Here is a 21904-nt window from a genome sequence, read left to right on the forward strand (position 1 = left end):
TCAGTGGGTTCAGTTAATAAACTAGTTGCTTAGTCGAAATGTCTGCATTTTTTTTGTTGCTGGAACAACTATATTGCTTTCTCAGGCTGATGTTATCAGTCTGCTTTCAGTGCTGTACTTCCTTTTTTTTTTGCATCACTCTTGTACCCTAGTGAAATTGTTGGAAGCCCTTCTGATTTATGACTCTTCCATTAATATATGTGCTTATGACAGCTAAGATTTTGCCAGTGGGGCAAAGTACTTATACATCATCAAACAGTAGCAGTTTGAATAAAAAATAATAGTCCTTTATAAGGAACTGAAGGAACTGAAGGTGCTGTCTGTTTCTGCATTTATGGCAGATTTTACAAAAATCAGTCATCCGTGCTTCAGAAATTAGAATCACTACTCTTCAGACATGCATTTACATTTTATTTCAAGCAATTTACTTTTGAAATAGACAGATACAGTTGTTTATTTTGCTAACATGCCTACTTGCTTATTGTAATTGCATAATCTGTAGAATTTTAGTGCAGGCTTTGACTAACCTACTTTGTGATTAGTAATCAAATGTCACATACTATGATAGTGTGCAATTGACTGGCATTCTTTGCTATGACTCACTTGGCTAAAATCTCTATTTTGATTGGGCGTAAAGGTGGGAGTTAATTTTTGGTTTAGCAGTAAAAATCTAGTTGAAATAATGCCAGATAAAATTACAGACATTTTGAACAATAGGAAAAAAATTGGTTTATGTATTCTGTAGTAAAAGGATATAAGGTGGGGTTGTTTTGTAATTGCATTCTTGGTAGTGTGAGCCCTTTTATTGGAAGTAATTATATTCATGCCTGGCTTGGCTACTAGAACTTTTTTTTAAACCATTTTGAAAACAGAAGTTTTGACTGTTTTTCGTTTGTTTTTTTTTTATGCTATAAACGATAAACTATTTGGCACTGTACTTCAGCACTTAAATGAGCAAATACCAATACTTGATTTGGATGAAGAGCCCTTGCTACAAGTATATACTCTTGGTTTTTTCCTTTTCCTCTTCACTGGGCAAATTTTTTCATTACTTTAAGCTTTATCAGAGCATATTCAGTTTTAATATATCTGTACTTTATGCACTTACATAAATCACTGTCTCTGAAGAGGTTTGATATTAAAATTTGTGCTGGTTTTGGCTGGGATAGAGTTAATTTTCTTTATAACAGCTAGTATGTGATGTGGTTTGCATTTTTGCTGGAAACTGTGTAAATGACACAGGGTATTTTTGTTATTGCTGAGCAGCATTTTGAGAGAGTCAAGGCCTTTTCTGCCTCTTACCCCACCAGCAAGTGAACTGGGGGTGCACAGGGAATTGGGAGGGGGACACAGCTGGGACAGCTGATCCCAAATGACCACAGGGATATCCCATACCACAGGGTTTCCTCCAGAGAGCTGGAGGAAGGAAGGAGAGTCATTCAGAGGGACTGTTTTTATTCCCAAATCACAATTACACATGATGGATCCCCTGATCACCTACTGCCAATGGAAAGTGGTGAATGAATTCCTTGTCCTGCTTTGAATTCCTTGTGTGCACAGCTTTTACTTTACTTACTAAACCCTTTATCTCGGCCCTCACTTTTACTCCATCCCACCAGAGGGGACAAATGGCTGCGTGGGGCTCAGTTTCTGCCTGGGATTAAACCATGACACAGTGGAATTTAAAAGTACTAACGTACAAATATAAAAAATAAATAAATAAATTTATGGTTTGGAAACACCATTGTTCCAGACTGCAGGAATGCTATGGCTCCTTGGTTGTATCGCTAGGACCAACAGTGTCACCTACAGGTGAATCAAGTAGATTTTTAATTTTTCAAGTGGAAGTATCAGGCACACAAGATAAATTAGTTATTGAAAATGGGAAGATCTGATTTAATAGATTTCCATTTAATATCTTAAATCAATTTTGGTGCTTATTGTTGTTATGAGATTAAGTGCAAATACACAATTCAAAGTATTTTTGTAAGCAGCGCTAGCTAAAAAAAGTTTGAAATAATTTTTTAATGGGTATAAAAATGATTATTGGTAATATTCTGCCTCTTGGTTATTTAAAGTCAAATTGCACTGAAAATTGCACATTCATGATATCAAAGTACATTTAGTGTCTGTTTTTGTAGAGGTCAAAATTTATTGTTACTGATTCATCTCAATTCATTGTGGCAGATTATTGCAGAAGTGAATATGAAGTAAAGTGTTAAAAATATTGCACTGATAATATCAAATTAGTAAGCATTTTTTAAATTTGTGTCTGTAAACAATTGCTTTTGGATTATTGCATCTGTTACTTCCATAAAGCAGATATTAACAATGTTGTAGTTTTTCTGAAACTGGAAAAACATACAAACTTTATGTTAAGAGAGAGAACTGCTGTTCTTTAGTATTTTTTTGAGGGTTCAGCATCTTCCTTTCTCTGTTGCCAGGTTTGTAATTAAATTATTACTCTTTAAAAGGCCCTTCTTCACTTGTGCGTGACTGGGACTTGTTGAATCAAATTCTGTCTTGACATGATGGATTTTTTAGTGTATTGCTGCAGTGATGTGACCATCCAGTGACAACTGAATCACACAAGTTTCAAAGTATTTGTGATGTTTTAAGCTAGATTGTGAGTGATATATTTTAACCTAGTGGCATCATCAGAGAGGCTTCTGTGTAATAAAGATGTGTGACTGTGGGAAGAAGAAAGCCTGACTGGAGCTCCTAACTTGTGCAGCAGAATGAAACTCCTAAGGGGGAGCTGCCTTTGAGCTTTCTATTCTTTCTATTCCTTTGATATTATTTATTTATATTATTTATTTCCTTTTATCCCCCACTCAAGTGTATATATATATATATATATATCAGTATATATATATCAGTATATATATATATATATATATATATCACTGTCTTATGGACTCTGAGCTTAAAGAGATTTGAATGGCTTTGTGCAGACTCTAATGTGTTGACTAGTCAGCTATTACATTTAGAGATCCCAGTGTTAAGTGCTTACATTACATAGGATTCAGTAGTAGACTTGAAACTGTTTCTTGTGCCTTCATAGGCACCTGTTTTGTTGTGTGCTGGTTTTACTGTGGCTTTTTGTCATTTAAGAAAATAGTTAAGACAGTGACAGTGAAAACCAAATGTTACATCGTCATGTCAAAGGCACAATGCTAAGCACAAGATCTCTTTGCTGCTCCTTCCACTTACTTGGTCTTGCTTTACTGTATTTCAGTCTATCTTGTGCTTGCCAAGTTGTATTTACTGCTACATCTCTCAAAACAGATAAATGTAACACTGGTTAGGCAACCTTGGTATTGGGGTGGGGGGGTGAGGGAAGAATTCCCAGTGTAGTAGAAAGTTTCAAAGGCTTTTAATTCAGTTATGTACTGATATACAAAAATTACAGATCCAGTTTTATAGCTGTAATATGTTCAGTTAGCTCAATACCTTTGTGTTATGCAGCATGATTCTTGAGTTGGAGTCTTAATTTAATGTCCTTCAGAAACTGCATTGTGTGTAAGGGTATTATACGTAATGTAGCACATTACAGCAATATTTTCTAAACTCCTTTGTAAATGACCTAGCAAGTGATACTAATGAGTTCAATAAGCTACTTCAGTATTTTTTTAATTTAGATGGAAACTCAAAGTCTTTCAGACTTTAAAACTCTCTAGCAATCCCTTGTACTTATTACTCCTGCTCAATGCCTCCATACTCAGGAGTGGCTCATCCTGATGATCTGCAAGAGTGTCAGGAGACCTACAGGTCTCAGACCAAACATAAAAAGGAAGCATCCAAGAGGTGGATGCAGGGACAGTTGACCTGGAAGGATTATAGTTGCATATGTTGAGCATGAAGGGACGATTTAAGTAAGAAAAACCCTAGGAGCATACATATGTGAAGGGCAGCAAGAAAGGCTTCTATGAGTGTGCAGCAAAAGAAAAATTGGAGAAAACCTCTGCTAAATGGAACGGGGTACCTGATGACAAAAGGCATGTAAAAGGCTGAGGTACTTAATGCTTTCTTTGCTTCAGCCTTTATTGTTAAGCCTGACTTTCAGCAATTTGAAGCCCCAGAGACAAATGGGAAATTCTAGAGAAGGAAAGTTCAACACCTGGTGGAATAAAGTCAGGTTGGAGAATGTGTGGACAAACTGAGCATGATACAAGTTAATGCAATCTGATGATATTTTCTCTCAAGTCCTGAAAGACCTGGTCAAAGTTATCATGAGGTCATTCTTGATTACCTTTGAAATGTCATATTGATCCTCTGGGAGGAAATAAAACAGTTTTGCAGATGGTACAAAATTGGGAGGAGTGGTTGACGGATCAGATGGTTGCACAGTCATTCAGAGTGACTTCAACAGGCTGGAGAAATGGGCCAACAGAGATCTCATAAAGTTCACGTCATGTCCTACACAGGAGTGGGAAAGTAATTTTATGAACATATCCAGGCTGGGGGCTGGTCAGATGGAAAGCAGCTTCCCAAGAAAGATAACAGATATTCTGGTGGAAGACAAATTGAATATGAGCCAGCAACGTCTGCTTTAGTCTAGGCTGCATTTCAGAAGGGTGTTGCCAGCAGCTCAAAGGAGGTGGCCATTCCCCTCTGCTCAGCTCTAGTGAGACACATCTGTGATGCTGGGTCCAGCTCTGGGCTCCCCTTTATGGGAGGAACAGTGACATACTAGAGCAAGTCTGGCAAAAGGTGTGAAGGTTACTGAGGGATAGAACATCTGACACATGAGGAGAGGCAAAGCAAGCTGGAGTCATTCAGTCTGGGTATGAAAAAGCTCAGATAGATGTGATCTGAGTACATTGTGTATTATGGCTGTGGATGTTGTCTCTTTGGACTTCAGCAAGGCCTTTGACACTGCACACTCCTGGAAAAGTTGTCAGCCCTCAGCTTAGAGAGGAGCACTCTGTGCTGGGTTCAGAACTGGCTGGATGGCCAGGCCCAGAGTGCTGGTGACTGGTGCTGCATCCAGCTGGGGGCCAGTGACCAGTGGTGTCCCTCAGGGGTCTGTGCTGGGACCAGCTCTGTTCAATATTTTTATTGATGACATGATGAGGGTATTGAGTCTTTCATTAGTAAATTTGCAGACAGCACTAAGCTGGGAGCATGTGTTAATCTGTTGGAAGGTAGGAGGGCTCTGCAGAGACTCCTGGAACTGTTGGATGGATGGGCAGAGTCCAGTGGGATGAAGTTTAATAGGTCCAAGTGCTGAGTCCTGCACTTTGGCCACAACAACCCCCTGCAATGTTACAGGCTGGGGATGGTGTGGCTGGACACTGACCAGGCAGAAAGGGACTGGGGGTGCTGGTGACAGCAGCTGAACATGAGCCAGCCCTGTGCCCTGGTGGCCAAGAAGGCCAATGGCCCCTGGATCAGGAACGGTGTGGCCAGCAGGAGCAGGGAGGTCATTCTGCCCCTGCACTCAGCACTGGTGAGGCCACAGCTGGAGTGCTGTGTCCAGTTCTGGGCCCCTCAGTTTGGGAAGGACATTGAGACACTTGAATGCATCCAGAGGAGGCAACGAGGCTGGTGAGGGGCTTGGAACACAAACCCTGTGGGGAATGGCTGAGGGAGCTGGGGTTGTTTAGCCTGGAGAAAAGGAGACTCAGAGGTGACCTTATCACTCTCTACAACTCCCTGAAAGGTGGCTGTAGTCAGGTGGGGGTCGGTCTCTTTCTCCAGGCAGCAACTGACAGAACCAGAGGACACAGGGTTAAGCTGTGCCAAGGGAAATACAGGTTGGATATTAGGAAAAAGTTTTTTTCATAAAGGCTGATAAAGTACTGGAATTGTTTGCCCGGGGGGGTTGGTTTGAGTCACTATCTCTGGATGTGTTTAAAAAGACTGGATGTGGCACTTGGTGCCGTGGTTTAGTTGAGGTGTTAGGGCATGGGTTGGACTCAATGATCTTGAATGTCTCTTCCAACTTAATCATTCTGTGTGTGATTCTATGTGTAAAGACTGAGCCAGACCTCAGCAGTTTCCAGTGAGTGCAAAAGGAGGCAGTGGGCACATGCTGCAATGCAGGAAATTCTCTATAAATATGAGACTTTATTTTTTTTTCCTGTGAGGGTGCTCAGCCACTGAAAACTTGTCTAGACAGACTCTGGAGTCTTCAAAGACTTTGAGTATCACCTGAGAGATATTGGATACATGTCTGTATACTCCTCTAGGTGACCCTGATTTGAGCAGTGGATTGGATTGGTGGATCTCCAGATGTGACTTCCAACCTTATCCTTGGTATAATTCTGTGAAAATCAAAATTAGTCTATTTAGATGGAATTGCCTATCTGATATTTACTGCATTTATCAATTAAAGATGAGCAAGGAATATTTTACACACTATTTTGCCTGTTAAAATGCTCCCGTGTAATCATTAAAGATGACATTTTGTCACAAAAAGTTCAGATTTTCTTTTCTAGTGATGAAATGCTAATAAGCATTTTTCTTTTCATATTTTTCTATGTAAAATTATGACTAAAAATCCTTAAAATACATTGTCTGAAAGTTAAATTGTGAAGTACAATGAATCTCAATAAGTAACAATAAAGAATGCCTCAATTTAAGTTCTTAAACTAATATCAGAGAATCTGAAATTGAAGTACTTTGTGGTATGAACTAACTGCTCATCTGCATATGATTAACTAATGAACTTATTAAAAATACCCAATAAAATATTATAGGTTTTGTCTCAGGCTTTTTTGTCACTAAGGATCTTCAGTAAATGTTGGAGGAAAGTAATTTTCAGGAGTCTCTATTACCATTAATATTTTATCTATGAAGAATTTAGAAGAATGATTTACTTCTGTTTGGTTTAATGGTCTTTTATAGCTGAAAAGGTTCTGTGCAAAAGGTGTCTACACATCTTTAAAATTACTTAGTAACTGTTTTGCACTTCCAAATACTTTTTTAAGCACAGTAAATTTTACGGGATGAGAACGCAGTCTTTTATAGTTAATGCAAATGATGCATTAAGTTAGACCCTTTTCCCAGAGTACAATTTAAATGTACTCAGAAGTCCAATTATGTTTGATTTAGATGTAAAAATTGCAGAATAACAGCTGTGCCTGCTGAGTGAATATTCCTCTGCAAAAAGATGGCTTATTTGAACAAAGTTGAGGACAGGTTGCTCAGGGAGTGTTTGCCTCTCCTGGATTTAAAATATTTTCAAATTTAGCTGCCTCTGGTCAGTTGAAAGTACAAGTAAATTACAAAATAGTATCAGAGCAGTTGAGAGTTTATATCCTCTAAGTTGTCATTTTACACATAACAAAATATCTTAGATTGTCTATTGTGATTTATTTGTGGAAAAAATCTCAGACATTATATTTAAAATTAATGCTTACCAATATTGCAGATAATAATGCTGAATTTGAATGCATTTAGAATACAGCTTTTTCTATACTACATCAAAGAAAAATTTTAAGCACCTCTGACACTGAAGAATTACTTTATATGCAATAACTATAATAAAATGTAGTCTAATTTTCAATAAAATTAGAATATATGTAATATTAGTATAAAGTGTTCTTATTATAATAAATAACATTTTGTAGAGTAGAATATATTATCTAGGATATATGTTATACATAGTTACCTAAGTTGCCTATAATTAAAATTTGAAAGGTGTTTTTTCATTTAAGATTTTGTTTACCTTGTAAGTTGATCTTAAAACTATACAAAAAATAGTATGAGAATTAATCTAATTTGTCCTTCTGAGAAAACAAATGCAATATATATATATTTCACTGTTGATAAATATTGCTCTAATTTCGTTTTACAACACCCTGATCATGGAGATTTCCTGAACTTCTTGCTAAATCTCCTTCAGGGTTTACCCATCTTCATTGTTAGAAGATTTATTTTTTTTAAATGGAAGCCTATTTTCAACCTAAATCCTAATCAAATTTTATTACCACTTTCCTTACCTCAATGTCTGTCTTCCCCAGTCACCGCTATTTGCTTTCTGAAGTCTCTTGCAGTTGTAGTTACCTCTGTTCAGACATGTTTATTTAGCCTAAGCATCAGTTTATTTAAACTTTTTGTAAAGGTCATGCTTCATTTATGTTTAATCATTCTCAGTTTTTCACTTCTGGACTCTCAGTTGATTTGCGCTTCTTGAAATAAGTTGCCCAGAACATAATGTATTGCCCCAAGATCATACTGCTGCTAAGCAGAGTGGAAGATTTATCTAGCATGTCCAAACAGCAGCATTTTGCTCCAAGGTTTCAATTTTTACATTAGCAGAGTATTTTTGGTTCATGGGCAGACTGATCTGCTCTTTCTCTTTTTGCTGTCCAGCTATTGCTTTACCAGCAGTAGGTACCGATGCTTTTTTACATCCTGCATTTGTTGGATAATAATCTCTAAGAGTCAGATTCATCTACTTTGGCTTCAGTCGTGTAAGAGTAAGGCAACTGGTCTAAACTGGTGGCACAGACTTGTAGGGAGAGCACAATATAGAAAGGACTTCTAAGGCTGATTGATACTTACATGGATGAAATGAGCTAGAGGGAGCCTAGACATCTAATTTTGAGGGTGATTTTGTAAATTAGCAGGTAAGATAGGCAAGATAAATCCTGTCCTCAGTGTAGAATCTTGACTGACTCATGCATTAATGCATCTGTTCTTTAAGTTAAGACATTTTAAAATTCTTGCTCCATCCATCAAAATATTTACAGCTCTTTTCAGCATAATAGCAATGCAATGTTTAGTGGATATAATCTGTAGTCTGTTACTAGGATTACTCATGAAAATATGCAATGGTATTGAGGTGTATAGACTCCTGTGGAACTCTGTGTGAATTGATCCTTTCACTACAACAGCAAACTGTTTATATTTCCTCTTGGTACTTGAAGAATCCTGCTGAAATCCAAAGGGGACGCTAGTTCTCAGTTAATGTAACCAGAAAATATAAGTCTGACAATCTTGCTGTTAAAATCATCTTCATCATTGGTTATCATTAATATTAGCAGGCATAATTTTCTCTGGAGTGTGAATTTAAAGGGAAAATTTCCTGAACTCACATTTGCATGCAAGCAAATGAATTGGCATTTGAGTTGTCGTTTTGTAAACAGGTGTCACGAAATTGACTTCTGTTTGATATCAGCATCTCAGCTGAACCAAGGCCTTTTTTTCTTCATCTTACACTTAGTATGCTTCCATGTCAGTGATTTGCATTGATTCTTGAAAAGACCTGATTGTAGACAAAAACACAAACTTCCTCCCTCTTGCATACAGATCTGTGATAGAAAATAAAACTGTCGAGTAAAGGTGTGTGGAAAAGGATATTTGGAACAAAATGTCATTGTTGTCCTTTGGTCCTTTTTCACATAATGTTGGGTTAATCCACATCTTGGGGTAAGGCTTGACAGGAGCAGAACCAGGGGAAAAAGTCTGGCTAATCTTAAAATATAAATAAATAAATCAAGGGTTATCATTATGTCGACAAAAGTTATTCTGAACCTTTTAATATTTACAGTTAATGAGATATGGAGGAGCCCTGCAATGAGTCTTAAAAGCATACCAGTATAAATAAATTGAAAAAACTGGGAGCTGAGGTAGTCTTTTATCTTTGTCTCCTGAAGCTGTGCAGCCAGAGCCTGAAGTTTCCCTGTAGAACAGAGGAGTAACGGCTTTGAAACCCTTTTCCTTGCAGCTATGAAAGAAAAAAAAGAAAGAGGGAAAAAACCCCTTACAAACCCACAATTATCAAACAAAACCACCAAGCAAGCAACAATATTGGATTTCTCAGAAACTTAAATTTAAAAAAAAAAAAAATCCTTGTTCTTACTTTTCCCTTGCAAATTCTTAAACAAACTAACAATCTTATTCCAAGTATTGCTATAATGATATATAAAAACATATACAAATGTATTCTACAGTCATGTTTTGTTGTTATTTTGTTGTATCTCTGTTAGATATAAAAAAAGGGCTAAGGGAGAAGGAGATGCAAAATAACACTGGGAAGATTTGAAAACAAGCAGGCTGGATGCAGTGTCTCAAGAGACAGGCACTTGCTCAAAGTTGTCAGATTTGATTAAGGGAGCTTTTGGCATCAATCAGACCTGACAGTAGTATATCAGAGGTTAGTAAAACTATAATTGGCAAACCAATTAACAGCAAAGAGGAAAAGAGGGTAATGTTTTGGATCAAACTCCTTTAAAACATTTAGATCATTATTTAAACTTGAAGTCTGAGTAGCTAATTATATATCTTACAATGTAAGAGATGTATTTCACAAAATCATGCAAGCTGTTCTTCCTCACTGTGGTTTTAAAAATAAGGTTTGTACTGACTTTAAACAGACTGTTTTGCCATGGGAAAAAAGAATACAGAGAGCAGGTGCTCATATCCTATTACTCAGTACAACTATTGTGATTTTAACATAAATTGTTTTCTTTAGTTTTATCTCAGATCAATGTAACTACTCCACATGAAAACTACTCCATATTCTTTTAGTAAGACTATTAAAAAACTTAGGGTAAGGGCTTTCACATTAACCACAAAAGGAAATTACTAGTCACACTGTCTTATTCAGTTTATTTTTACTGTGTCAGAATCTGTTGTATTGAGGTCTAAAAGTAGTACTGGAATTTCTAAATGAATTTTGTAATCTCTGGGACATCCAAGATTGCACTGAAAGCATAAAATTTTAAATCTTCACATACAAACTTAAATCTGTTAGTCATAATTATGAAACAGAGTATGCAACAAAGAAAGTAATATTGAAAAAAAATCAATTCAACAGAATTTGTCATAAATATCTTGCTCTGCTAAGTCAATGTGCTGATACATTGTCAATTATTTGCCTTTTCATTAGGTGGAATAGCTGAGTTCTGTAAAGGAAAGAAACCATTGTGTGTACCTAGGACTTGTTATAAAATAAGACATGCTGAACAGAGTTATGTTGCTTATGTTGTTAAAAGGTCTTCAGATATTTTAAGTTCTGACTGACAGCTGTTGATTTCTGTTGTTTATTGACAATTGTTGTTAACTTTGGTGACTTATAAATTGCTTCTAATATGCATCAATATAATACACCTCTTTTCTAAGTCTTCCTAGCATGATAAACTCAGTCTTCTATGTTAATACTTCTTGTAAGTATAGTCTTATTATTAAATATTTCTAAGATGTGCATATATATATATATATATATACTTATGTATGCATGTATGTATTTATGCGTGTATACATGGTCTTGTATAGACATTAGTTTAGACCACAAATACATGTTCAGATTTGTTAGAACATCATCTGTTCAACTAAATGGGCATACTGCTCATCTCATATCTTTGTATGGTAAGGAATCTGCTTTACTAGAAACATCATTGTGTTTTAACTGTTAAACACAGCATCAGATGGTTGTTTCTGATCTATGAAGAGTAAAAAAATACTTGCATTTATTACTTCCTACCTGAGATTCTTGAATTGCCACCCTCTGCTATACTTTCTATATGTTTATTCCATTCCCTGACTGAACTCCAGCTCACAGGAGGTTTTTTTAAATGCTTGAATAAGTCACAGTGTAAAAGTGCAAAGAAGTGAGGAATAAAACCAGCATTATGAAAATGACTTGTAGGTTGCTGCTCTTGTAAAGTGTTTTGATGGAGTTTTACCTCAAAGAGTGCCAAACTGGTAATGTGTTCCTCATGGAGTGTGATATCTGATATCTAATATTAAAAATTGTGAGAAACTCCAAAGTGTCACTTATTAGAAGGGAAATATTTTCAAATCGTATGAGGCCCCAGCATAGCAGCTCTGCCTACAGAATTGCAGAATATGCTGCATTCCAATGAGTGTCTGCTCTGGGTGGATGTGTGTAGTTGTGTGCAGCTTTACGTGTCTCCATTTTTGCAGAAGTTAAGATCTTGCACTGAGTTTCCAGCCAGAACAAACCACCAAGTTAAATAGCTACAGCATGAATTGAGTAAACTGTGTAGGTTGCCCATGCCCCCTTGCCAAAAAGCTGTCAGAAGATGAGGAGTGCTGGCTGTGACTGAGCAAAGCTCCCTCTAGGATGAGGTAAGGGGAAGTTGTAGATGTGTGTAAAGGAACAGGAGCATAGAGAAGGCTAATAGCAAGGTGAAAACAATAAAGACAAGGAAGTTCTACTAATAGAAATCGACAGAAGTAGATCTTTGAGAAAGCTTCTTTGAATAGTAACAATAAAGCAGCAGTGGCTAGAGCAGAATTCTTTATTGCTATCCATTCGTGGTGAATCACTGTGGTGGAGACAAATTTACTGCAGGCAAACCTGGAAAGGGGCTGGTTCCATGCCTTTCAAAGCTATTAGATCCTTAGGGCTTGTATTTTGTACATATGCTACGATTTTTTCTTTAACTGTATATACTGATGAATTGGGCTTTAAAATTGTTTGTTCTCTAGCATCATTGAGACACTTCAGAAAACATTTCTGTTTGAAAGTTTACTGAATTCCCCTATTTCGAATGATGCTTGATTTCATCACATTTAATTTTAGTAAGAGAATTCCTCCTAATCTGCAAATGATAAACTTCTTTCCAGTTGTATCTAATCATTGTTTTGTGTTGTTAAAAGGCAAATTTCTGAAATACCTAACAGGCATTTTCTAGTGTGTAATAAATATTTCAGCTAATTCCAGGTTATATTTTAGCTGTTTCTGTCTCTTTGCCTCCCGTTAGTTTTGGCTGTCATGTCTTCAATGAGATTTTTTTTGTGCTAATAACAAAGTGAGTAACTCCAGCATCATTGGTCACTGAGCAGGAGGAGCACAGGAGGAAGTCTTTAGAGAACAGATGCTTGCATAGCTGAAGGCAGCAGAGTGGTCTTTTTGTATAATAAGATTCAGTGTTCTTTTTTCTTTCTTAAGGATACTGTTATATTGAGAGTTACTTAATAGAGAGTGGGAAAGGTACAAAGAAATGTTAATGCAAAATTAAAAAGAAGTGGCTGTTAAGAGGACAAAGCAAATATAGGATGAAATTACAGTAGAAACGTGTATTTCTTGAAGATGTAATCCATGCTTTGGGAAGCAATATCGTGAATTTCACAGAGAAATATAAAATAAATGGAATATTTTCTGTTTATTTATCATAATTCTGATGGTTTCAAAGAGGAAATAGTGCTTTTATATAGGTATGTTAAATATGAAAATATCTCTATTGTTCTGCAGCTGTGAGATAACATATGGTTATGGCATGTTTCTTGATCTTGATACAGTTTTGGGAAGATAATTTTATTTTGGAAACTTTCCATAACATACAACCTTTATTATTGTGATCATTTGACATCCACAATATTTCCCTGATGCAAAGGCCTCTGGATTTGTTCATTATAAACTTGAGTTTACGCTACAGTTTCTTTCTAGAGGGAATGATAGATTCTAATACTCAGCACGTATAATAATATGCATTCAAACTTCTTTGTCAAATGTTTGAATGTGTGTGTGTACCATTCTATTCTATGTTTTCACTATTTTGATATAAAAAAGGAACCCATATTAAATCTAGTGCAAAGTAAAGGCAGTGTACTGCTGCTGCTCTGTTTTCAGTATGACAGCATACAGGCTTATTTTTGGAATGGTGTTGATACTCAGAATACCAAGTCTCAGTACAAGGTACTTTTCTACTTTTTATGTTATATGTTAATGTAATGTTAATCTGTGTAACCACATATTGAAACACAACATCCTCAAGCACAGGTCATGGGGCTTTTTCCTGTCATCCTACCTTATGTTTAAGCTGAGATCTGAGTCAACCAGTACTTTATACCTGGTTTGATGATATCTGGCACAAAGGAAGAGTGATTCATGTCTTTTCTGATTATTTTATGGCAATTATAATAGTCAGGAAGCTGGGGGTGAGGTAGTGTGTCTGAGTTTTGATTTATTTTTGTGTTTATGAAAGGTACAACAGGTCAGATGAGTGACAGAAGAAAGCTGAAGTGACTAAAGACAGAAAAACTGTTCTCAAAAATGGTCTTGAAGAACTTAAAAGCAGTGAATTTTGTAGTATTGCATATTATAACTAAGTTTTTTATGTAGTTTCTTCTGAAATATTCTCATATTTGTGGTGGTTTGGACCTGTGGGAGTGTAAATTTGAGGGGATTATCATATCAGTTTTTCTAGGCTCAGAGTGTGTGCCCTAATTATTCAAGCAGAAAATAGATACTAGTCATGGGCAAAATGTGTTCGAGAGAACTTAAAAGTAGCAAAGAAATTCAAAGGATTGAGAGTAACCTATTGAAAACATAAATCTTTGAGGCTGTGCCAACTGCTAGAAATGAATGTTGGATCAGTAGAAATGAATGGTTTTTAGTAAGAAAATTTAGAAATTTGATTTTAGTAAGACCATAGGCCTTTTCAGATTAAGAAAACCCCCAAACAACAAACCCAGCATTTTCAACATGTTGATCTTCTGAAACTGTGGTGAAAATAAAACTTCCTTTTACCACGAAATCTGGCTTCAAAGGGGACTGAAGAGAACCTGACAAAATAATTAGCAAGTTAGTCATGAAATTATAGAAAAATGCATTTTCACTGCCTCTTGGAATTTTGTAAATTGATGTTGAAGTTATCAGCTAGTCTTGTCCCCTTTGACATATTTTTTAAAGTGAAATAATTGATTTTTTTTGTTTGAGTTCTTACCTTAAAATTATGTAAAACCATCTAGATTTATGTTAAATAACCCCAAAGCTAAATGACGTCATTATGAGTTGAAATCCTTGGATTATTTCTTTTAAACAGGTAACTCCTTTGGTGTACTGGTGAAATTGAGTGGAAATGCTCACTTAAGACAGAAGATTTTATGAAAAGCCCATGTTTCCCTAACACAAAAAGTCAGTGTGGAATAACAAATGATAATCAAAAAAAATTGGGAAAAGAGAAGTATGTGTGTGCAGAGAAATTTAACATGACAGTAAAAATATTGACAGTTAACCCATTTCTATTCAGCCATATCCTAATACAAAAACCAGATTGAAATATCTTGCATGAGTTGCAGTTCATTAAACAAATGTGACACTTTATTTTCTAGCTATTTCAATCCTGAAAGAGGTGAAATGGTGAAATAGCAAAATAAATGAGCACACTTCTCAGTGTGCTGAGAACTCAAGTCCATGTAAAAGGAGAAAATATTAAAAATGTTTTTAGATAATTGATTTCTATATACTTCTCTTGCCCCCAAACAAAAAGCAGAATCCTTTTCTTGAATATGAGTTTTGATTTTAAAACTTAAAGGATAAAACATATTGTTTCTGAAAATTAATTGAAAAAGAAATGCCACTACTGCATTTAAAACTAATGAGATGACTCATAATGCTGTTTGATGTATTATTTTGATTGGAAAAAACCATCTTTGTTAGTCTTTGCTGATAGCAATTTCTTTTAGCAGATTTTTTTAAATAATATTTTATATATTTAAATTCAATTTATAATTTGCAACTACAAAGCTGATCTGTTTGGGTGGAGTTTTTGAGAATTTTTTTCCCCAACTGTAATTTCTATCTGAAAAATAAGTGTAATATTCTCTAGCAAAACATTCTCTGGAGATCCCTTTTCTTACTTAAAATACTGTCTCATTTAGTATGGCTTTTAATTCAGGTCATTGCTTTACATACATTGCTATTTTAAAATAAGATCAAAGTAAAACACCATTATAAAAGGTATTTAGTCATCACTTAGAAACAGAAGAATTAATGATACAATATTAAATATATATCCTGATAACATGACTGACATTAGAAAAAAAAGCTGTGATCTGAATGTTGTCAATTTAGATTTAGCAAATTAGCTAAGTAGTTTGCATTTGTAGTATTTCACACCTTAAAGCCTTAATATGCATTGCTAAATATATTTCCTCACTGTTTGCTAATTAATGTTCTGTGGAAGTACAGCTGCTAATATTTTGTGGTTGATATGGCTCATTTTAAAGTGCTAACAGCTGCATCTGTAGTAGTGTTACATTTCAGTTCATAAATTATGGGCATACATTTTTACACCTACTATTTTGTACAAGCATTTGAAAAATGTCTATTTGCTAACAAAATGCACCCAGTAATATTTAAACAAACCATGAAAAAAACCCCCAGATACCACCACTCCCTGAGATAATAGTGACTCAGTGAGTCTTTTATGTGTAAAGCTTTAAATGTTGCAGGAAATTAACATTCTTTTTCTGTAATATCACAAAGTGTCTTCAGGAGTAGCTCTTGGTAATTAGTAAAGACTGATACATTCTGCTGGTAAAATAATTGGACTGGAACAATACTGTGTGACAGTGCAGGGAAAAATATTTTTCTGAGGAGAATAAATACTATCAGAATATATCTTGTGGACAAGACCAAGAGAATAAAATGTATTCAAAGATGTGTTTTGTAAGAAAGTTTGGGGTTTTTTTTTCATATTTTGAAAGAAACATCAGCACAAGCAATCCGGAAGGGTTCTGGAGTGTGCTGATGAGAACTTCATCATCTATCCTCTGTAGGATAGGACTTGGAGGAGAGGTGCTTTGCTGTACCTCATAGACAAGGAGGAACTTGTCTGAAGTGTCAAGATGGAAGACAGACTTGACCATAGCAACAATGAGATGTTGGAGTTCAGCATCCTGAGGAGGAACAGATCAGAAAGGCAGCTCACAACCCAGGACTTCAGGAAAACAGAGTTTGGCCAGTTCAGAGACCTGCTTGGAAAAGTCCCATGTGATAAGGTCCTGGAGGGAAGAGAGAATTCAAGAAACCAAGAAAACTGGTTAATATTCTTCCGAGTTCAAGAATGGTCCATCCCAGTGAATAGGAGCTTGGGCAAAAATGAATAGGAACTTGGCCCACATGAACAAACAAGTTGTTCCATGTCATACACAAAAAAGAAGCATGGATAGAGAGTGTGGGAGCAAGCACATGCAGTCTGGGAGGAATACAGGGACATTGTCTGACCATCCAGGATTGACATTAGGAAGGCTGAAGTCCAGACAGAATTGAATCTGCTCAGGAATATCAAAGAAAACAAGATAGGCAATGAAAGAAGGACTAAGGACAATCTGGGCCCTTTTGCTGAACGAGACAGGGGCCCTGTGAATGGCACAGGACATAGAAGAGTGAGGTAATGAATGCTTCTGCCTCAGTCTTTAGTAGCAAGGCTGGTGTTCATGAATCCCAAGTTCCAGCAGCTGGGGGAAAGTGTGGAGCAAGTAAAGTGTACCCTTGGTGGAAGAAGATCAGGTCTTAAGAGAACAGGGGACACACTAGTCCATAATCTCATTAATTTGCATCCACAAGTGCTGAAAAAGCTGGCTCCTGTCATTGCACTGTCACTCTTGATAATCGTTGATCAGCCATTATAACTGGGAGAAGTGGCCAAAGACTGGAGAAAGGCAAATGTCACTCCTGTCTTCAACAAGGGCAAGAAGTAGGATCTGTAGAATGCCTGGCTGGTCAGCCTCTTTTGGGAAAGTGATAGAACAGCTAATCCTAAAACAGTTTCCAGACACATGAAAGACAAGAAAATCCTATCATGAGTAGTGTGCTTGGATTCAGCAAGAGAAAGTCATGCTTGGCCAGCTTGATAAATTTCCAGCAAGAAATAGCTGGCCAAGTAGATATGAGTAAAGCAGTGGATATTGTCTGCCTAGATTTTGGTAAAGCCTTTGATAGTGTTTTCTGTAAGATCCTCATAAAGAAGTGTGTTGAGGTGTGGGTTGACTGAGCAGACAGTGAGGAGAGGCTGACACACCAGAGGATTGTGCTGTCATGTAGAGGGACATTGACAGGCTGGAGAAATGGCATGACATATCTACATGAAGCAATGAAGTTTGGAAGTTACCATGTCCAGGACTGGTGGATGTTGTTCAATCTGTTTTACTGGTGCAAGGATCAAGATATCAAAATTTACAACTTGAACATGTGCCTTAAGGAGAAAGCATTTCATAGGGAACTGGGAACAATCAGGTCAAGCTTAGGTATGAGGGGAGGGCCTTAGTTGTTTACTGTGCTATGAAGGAGGTTAGAAATATTTTATCACAGATGATTTTAGTGAAACACACCCACTAAATGATTATATAAGTAGTTCATTCTGGACAGCTGTTTCAATGTTTTCATGTGGAAAATGTATACAAATGGGACACAGTATCTTGAAGTTATTAGTTGATATTTCCATATGGTTTTCTATACTGAATCCTACTAATGACCATCCAGCACATGTAGATGCAGCAGGCTATCTGCCTCATACATAGAGTTGGTAAAACTTAAGATAACTTTAAGTTCTACATTGCACTTACCCTGCTATATGTTAAATTACTATATATTAATACATTTGTATATGCTTAATATTTCTTTCTTTTCTTTTTTTTGCTCTACTAGATGCTTGTGACTACTCCAGAGAAATGGGATGTAGTGACAAGGAAAAGTGTTGGTGATGTAGCCCTCTCTCAGCTGGTAAAACTCTTGATTCTTGATGAAGTTCATCTACTGCATGAAGACAGAGGACCAGTACTCGAAAGTATAGTAGCACGTACTTTACGACAGGTAAGAGAGAAAAAATCTTCAAAATAATTTTGTTTTGGTCAAGAATAGATAGATATCACTGTAAAGGTTAACATGCTTAGACAATTAAATAGAAATGTTTAGGCAGTTTACAATCTATTTTACAGCTGTTCTGTTTTAAACCTGTGTATTACAAGTGCAGAAATGTTTTTGTCTTCTACCTTCCTTTCTGTATTATATCAACTATCAGATTCCTAAGATGCATACTTTATTACAATGCTGTTTCCTTAACTATCATTTATTTACCTAATTTATTCTACTGTACAAATAACTGGAAAATTAAACATTTTTAAGCAAATAATAATCAGGGTAATGTTTTAACACAACCAAAATTGAAATTATTTTCTTGCCAGGAATGCTCATTTTCAATTAGCGGTTTTCCTAGGAGAATTTCTTTTTTGTTTTAATTAAGAGTAGTGTCTTAAATCTAGGTAAAACTTTCAGCATGGCTAGAAAAATACTACATAATTTTTAGTCTAGCATAAATGGTCTTTTGTTTTTCCCCATGATTTAGTGGTACTGTCTAAAAACGAAGATTTGAAATGGAAAAAAAAGGAGAAAAGGGATTTTTTTCTTGAATTTTGCACAAAAGAATTCAGAGTTAGGCAATAAATAAGATTGGTCTCAATGGTGAGATGTGTTTTTACAAGTAAAGTAAAAAAAGGAATTTGGGGATGAATAAAAAGGAAGGATTTAGTATAAATAAATAATGGGAAGAGGTAGGATAGAGTGCAATTTTATTTTTTTTTATTTTTTTTTTCTGTCATGAAGAGCAAAATTCTATCCATACAAGTAAACTGTAACAAATTAAAATGAAACAGTTATTTTTATGGCTCTATTTGTAGCATGTTAAATGTTTAAAGCCTTTAGCTTTCAAGATACATTTTTTTTCTTGATAAGGCTACACTAACCTTGTTAAGGCTTTTGAATCATCTGATTCCAACTCTGCTAAGAATGAAATGGATGTCTGCACTAATCCAATATGGAAAGTGTAAAGTTCCTGTATAACAATAGAACAATAGAAGTAACAATTCTTTAGAAGCAGCTAAGTTTAGACTACCTCAAAGGCACTAAACTTTAGCTGTTTGATGTTGTATTTTCTTTCTTAAATGGTTTTGGTAACCTTGTTTTCCTTAGGTGTCGTTATAGTAAAGCACCTCAGGTTTTAGCAGTGACTATGATAATAATTTTCTTCATGTCAGATTGCAAGACTTATTAATTTCTTACTGTGAAATTTCGTGAGACTTGTAAGATAGGCTTCAGCTGTCCAGAATAGATATTGAGAGACATTTTATCTGTCCTGCATTACTCAGCTTGGCATTCCATTTCTGCTTTGCTTGGACACAAATATCCGTAGATCCTTCCCTTTTGTGTCTGTCAAGCTTGCACTGGTAACTTAAGGAATATAAAATCTGAGGCATTTATGTTTTGGGTACTGAATCCTATCTTTAGTGAATTTATTGTAATATAGGAGTAACTTGCTTCGGCATTCATTTAAAAAATATCTCTTCTAAGAAAGAGTATTTCAATCTCCTAGGATTTCAAGGTTTGTTTTACCTACCAAGTTGGAATTCATCTGGACCTGAAGCTACCAAGTTGTAACACTTCCTTAAGTGAAACTGTTGGGAAATAAAACAATACACAAATCTTGAAACTGACCATCTCACCCCTTTATTTATTCTAATTTAATAAGAAGGGCAGAAATGGAGACCCACATGTATCTTTACAAGTAGATAGCTTAGGAGAGGGAAATTTACAGTATAAAGATAAACTAAAAAAAAACACAGTTAAAAAGAAAGCAAAATTAATTGTAAAATTTTTTAGAATTCTACTGTAGAAAACAATTTCTGATAAAAATATTTCAAATTGCAAGCCTCCCAGAGAGCCTGGGGACAAAGAAACAGAAGATGTTTTGTACGATTGTTTTGGTTTTTTAATATGAAAACAAATAATAAGAGGATTACTTTTTAAAATTACACTGAAATGTTATACTGCAGCATCTGAGCTTGCAGGCATAGTTCTATGAAGTTTGCAGTGTACATCCACAACTGTGAAGTTACTGGAACTTTTACGCAGTCAATAAAAAGAGACAACATAATGTTTCTGATTTCAGGAGAATTTCCCTGGAGTTTAGTGAAAATACTGTTATAGTTGCTCAAAGTGTTAAAAAAATCACATCTAATGTTTTAATATTACTTTGTGAGAAAAAAAAAAAATTCATTGCATTTCCTTGGTTTTGTTCCTTGCCCATAATTCCATTTTATGTATTTTGATACAAATTCATAAATGTCCCTGGAGCACAAAAAAAAGCCAGGATACTCGGCCACTCCCTGGAGAATGTCCTTCTGTCTTCAATGATTTCAGTCTCCTCTCCAGGATTTCTGAAAGTAGTTATAGAACATACTTTTCATTGATATCTATAGAAATATCATACTTGTTCAGTATTCATGCACACAGAAAGCAAGAATAATTGTTCATTTCTTGAAAACCAAAAAAAACCAAACTAATGGACAATATTAATCTGAAATATCCTTATGTCAATTACAGCACTGCAGTAATTGCTGAAATCAATTACCTGATTTGTATACTGGTTTAAGACATCCAAAATATTGACTATTTTGTCTTAATTTGTAGTAGAAGGACAAGTAATTTAAACAAAAATCCATTGCAGAGCAGTAGTCACTAGGTCAGACTGGAGGCTGTAGTAACTGAGATCTATTCTGGTAAATATCATTGACATTTTCCCACTTTCTGTACTGTCGCTTTTGGCTCCTGCAGGAGACAGTGCATTCAAGTAGTATAATTTTTGATCTGACCTGGAACAGTCATTTCTTGTCTCACTTCTAGAACAGAAGTGTGATGAATTCCTTTGGATACTACTTCAGCCTTTCCCATAAATCACTAATAACGACTCTAATAATGCATGTACCTGTATTTCCATCTGGATCACACTTCCCTAGCTTGTATATGAGACAATGTCATGATTCCTGTGCAGATCAGGATGTAGTAGTGTAGTGCCTTTTACCTTTTGCAGGGTTTGTTATCCTATCTTAGAGAAAAAGCATCTTTCTCTTGTTCTGTTGGAGGTATGAGGAGTGTTTCGTTTAGATGGTGTACAGCAGAAAAAAAGGACAGTGGATTGGGGGTTTTCTTTGTCTTTTTAAGAATTAGTATTCAGCTAGATTCTTGGGCCTACAACTGTGCCAGAAAAGAATGTTTTGAGATCAGTATTGATATGAGGTGAAAATACAGCTATCCAAATGCATTCTTAAAGCAGGAATATCCTGATGCATTAGCAGGTTTGTCCTAATTTGTACCTCAAAATACTTGAATGATTGATGTACTTTCCCCCAGATGAACACTGAG

The 21904-nt window shown here is 35.7% G+C and overlaps 1 protein-coding gene across 5 annotated transcripts in view; it reads left to right on the plus strand.

Moving 5' to 3' along the window:
• ASCC3 (activating signal cointegrator 1 complex subunit 3) overlaps window positions 1-21904 on the plus strand; it is a 253171-nt gene that overhangs the window by 75987 nt on the left and 155280 nt on the right. For all 5 annotated transcript variants that reach the window (XM_088053260.1, XM_088053258.1, XM_088053259.1 and 2 more), the window contains one exon: window positions 18356-18520. In XM_088053260.1, the coding sequence (XP_087909386.1) occupies window positions 18356-18520 (165 nt within the window). The remainder of the gene's footprint in view (window positions 1-18355; window positions 18521-21904) is intronic.

Source organism: Pseudopodoces humilis, chromosome 3 (assembly GCF_049639895.1).
Source record: "Pseudopodoces humilis isolate 2021_Gansu_Grassland_sample_001 chromosome 3, ASM4963989v1, whole genome shotgun sequence".
NCBI lineage: Eukaryota > Metazoa > Chordata > Aves > Passeriformes > Paridae > Pseudopodoces > Pseudopodoces humilis.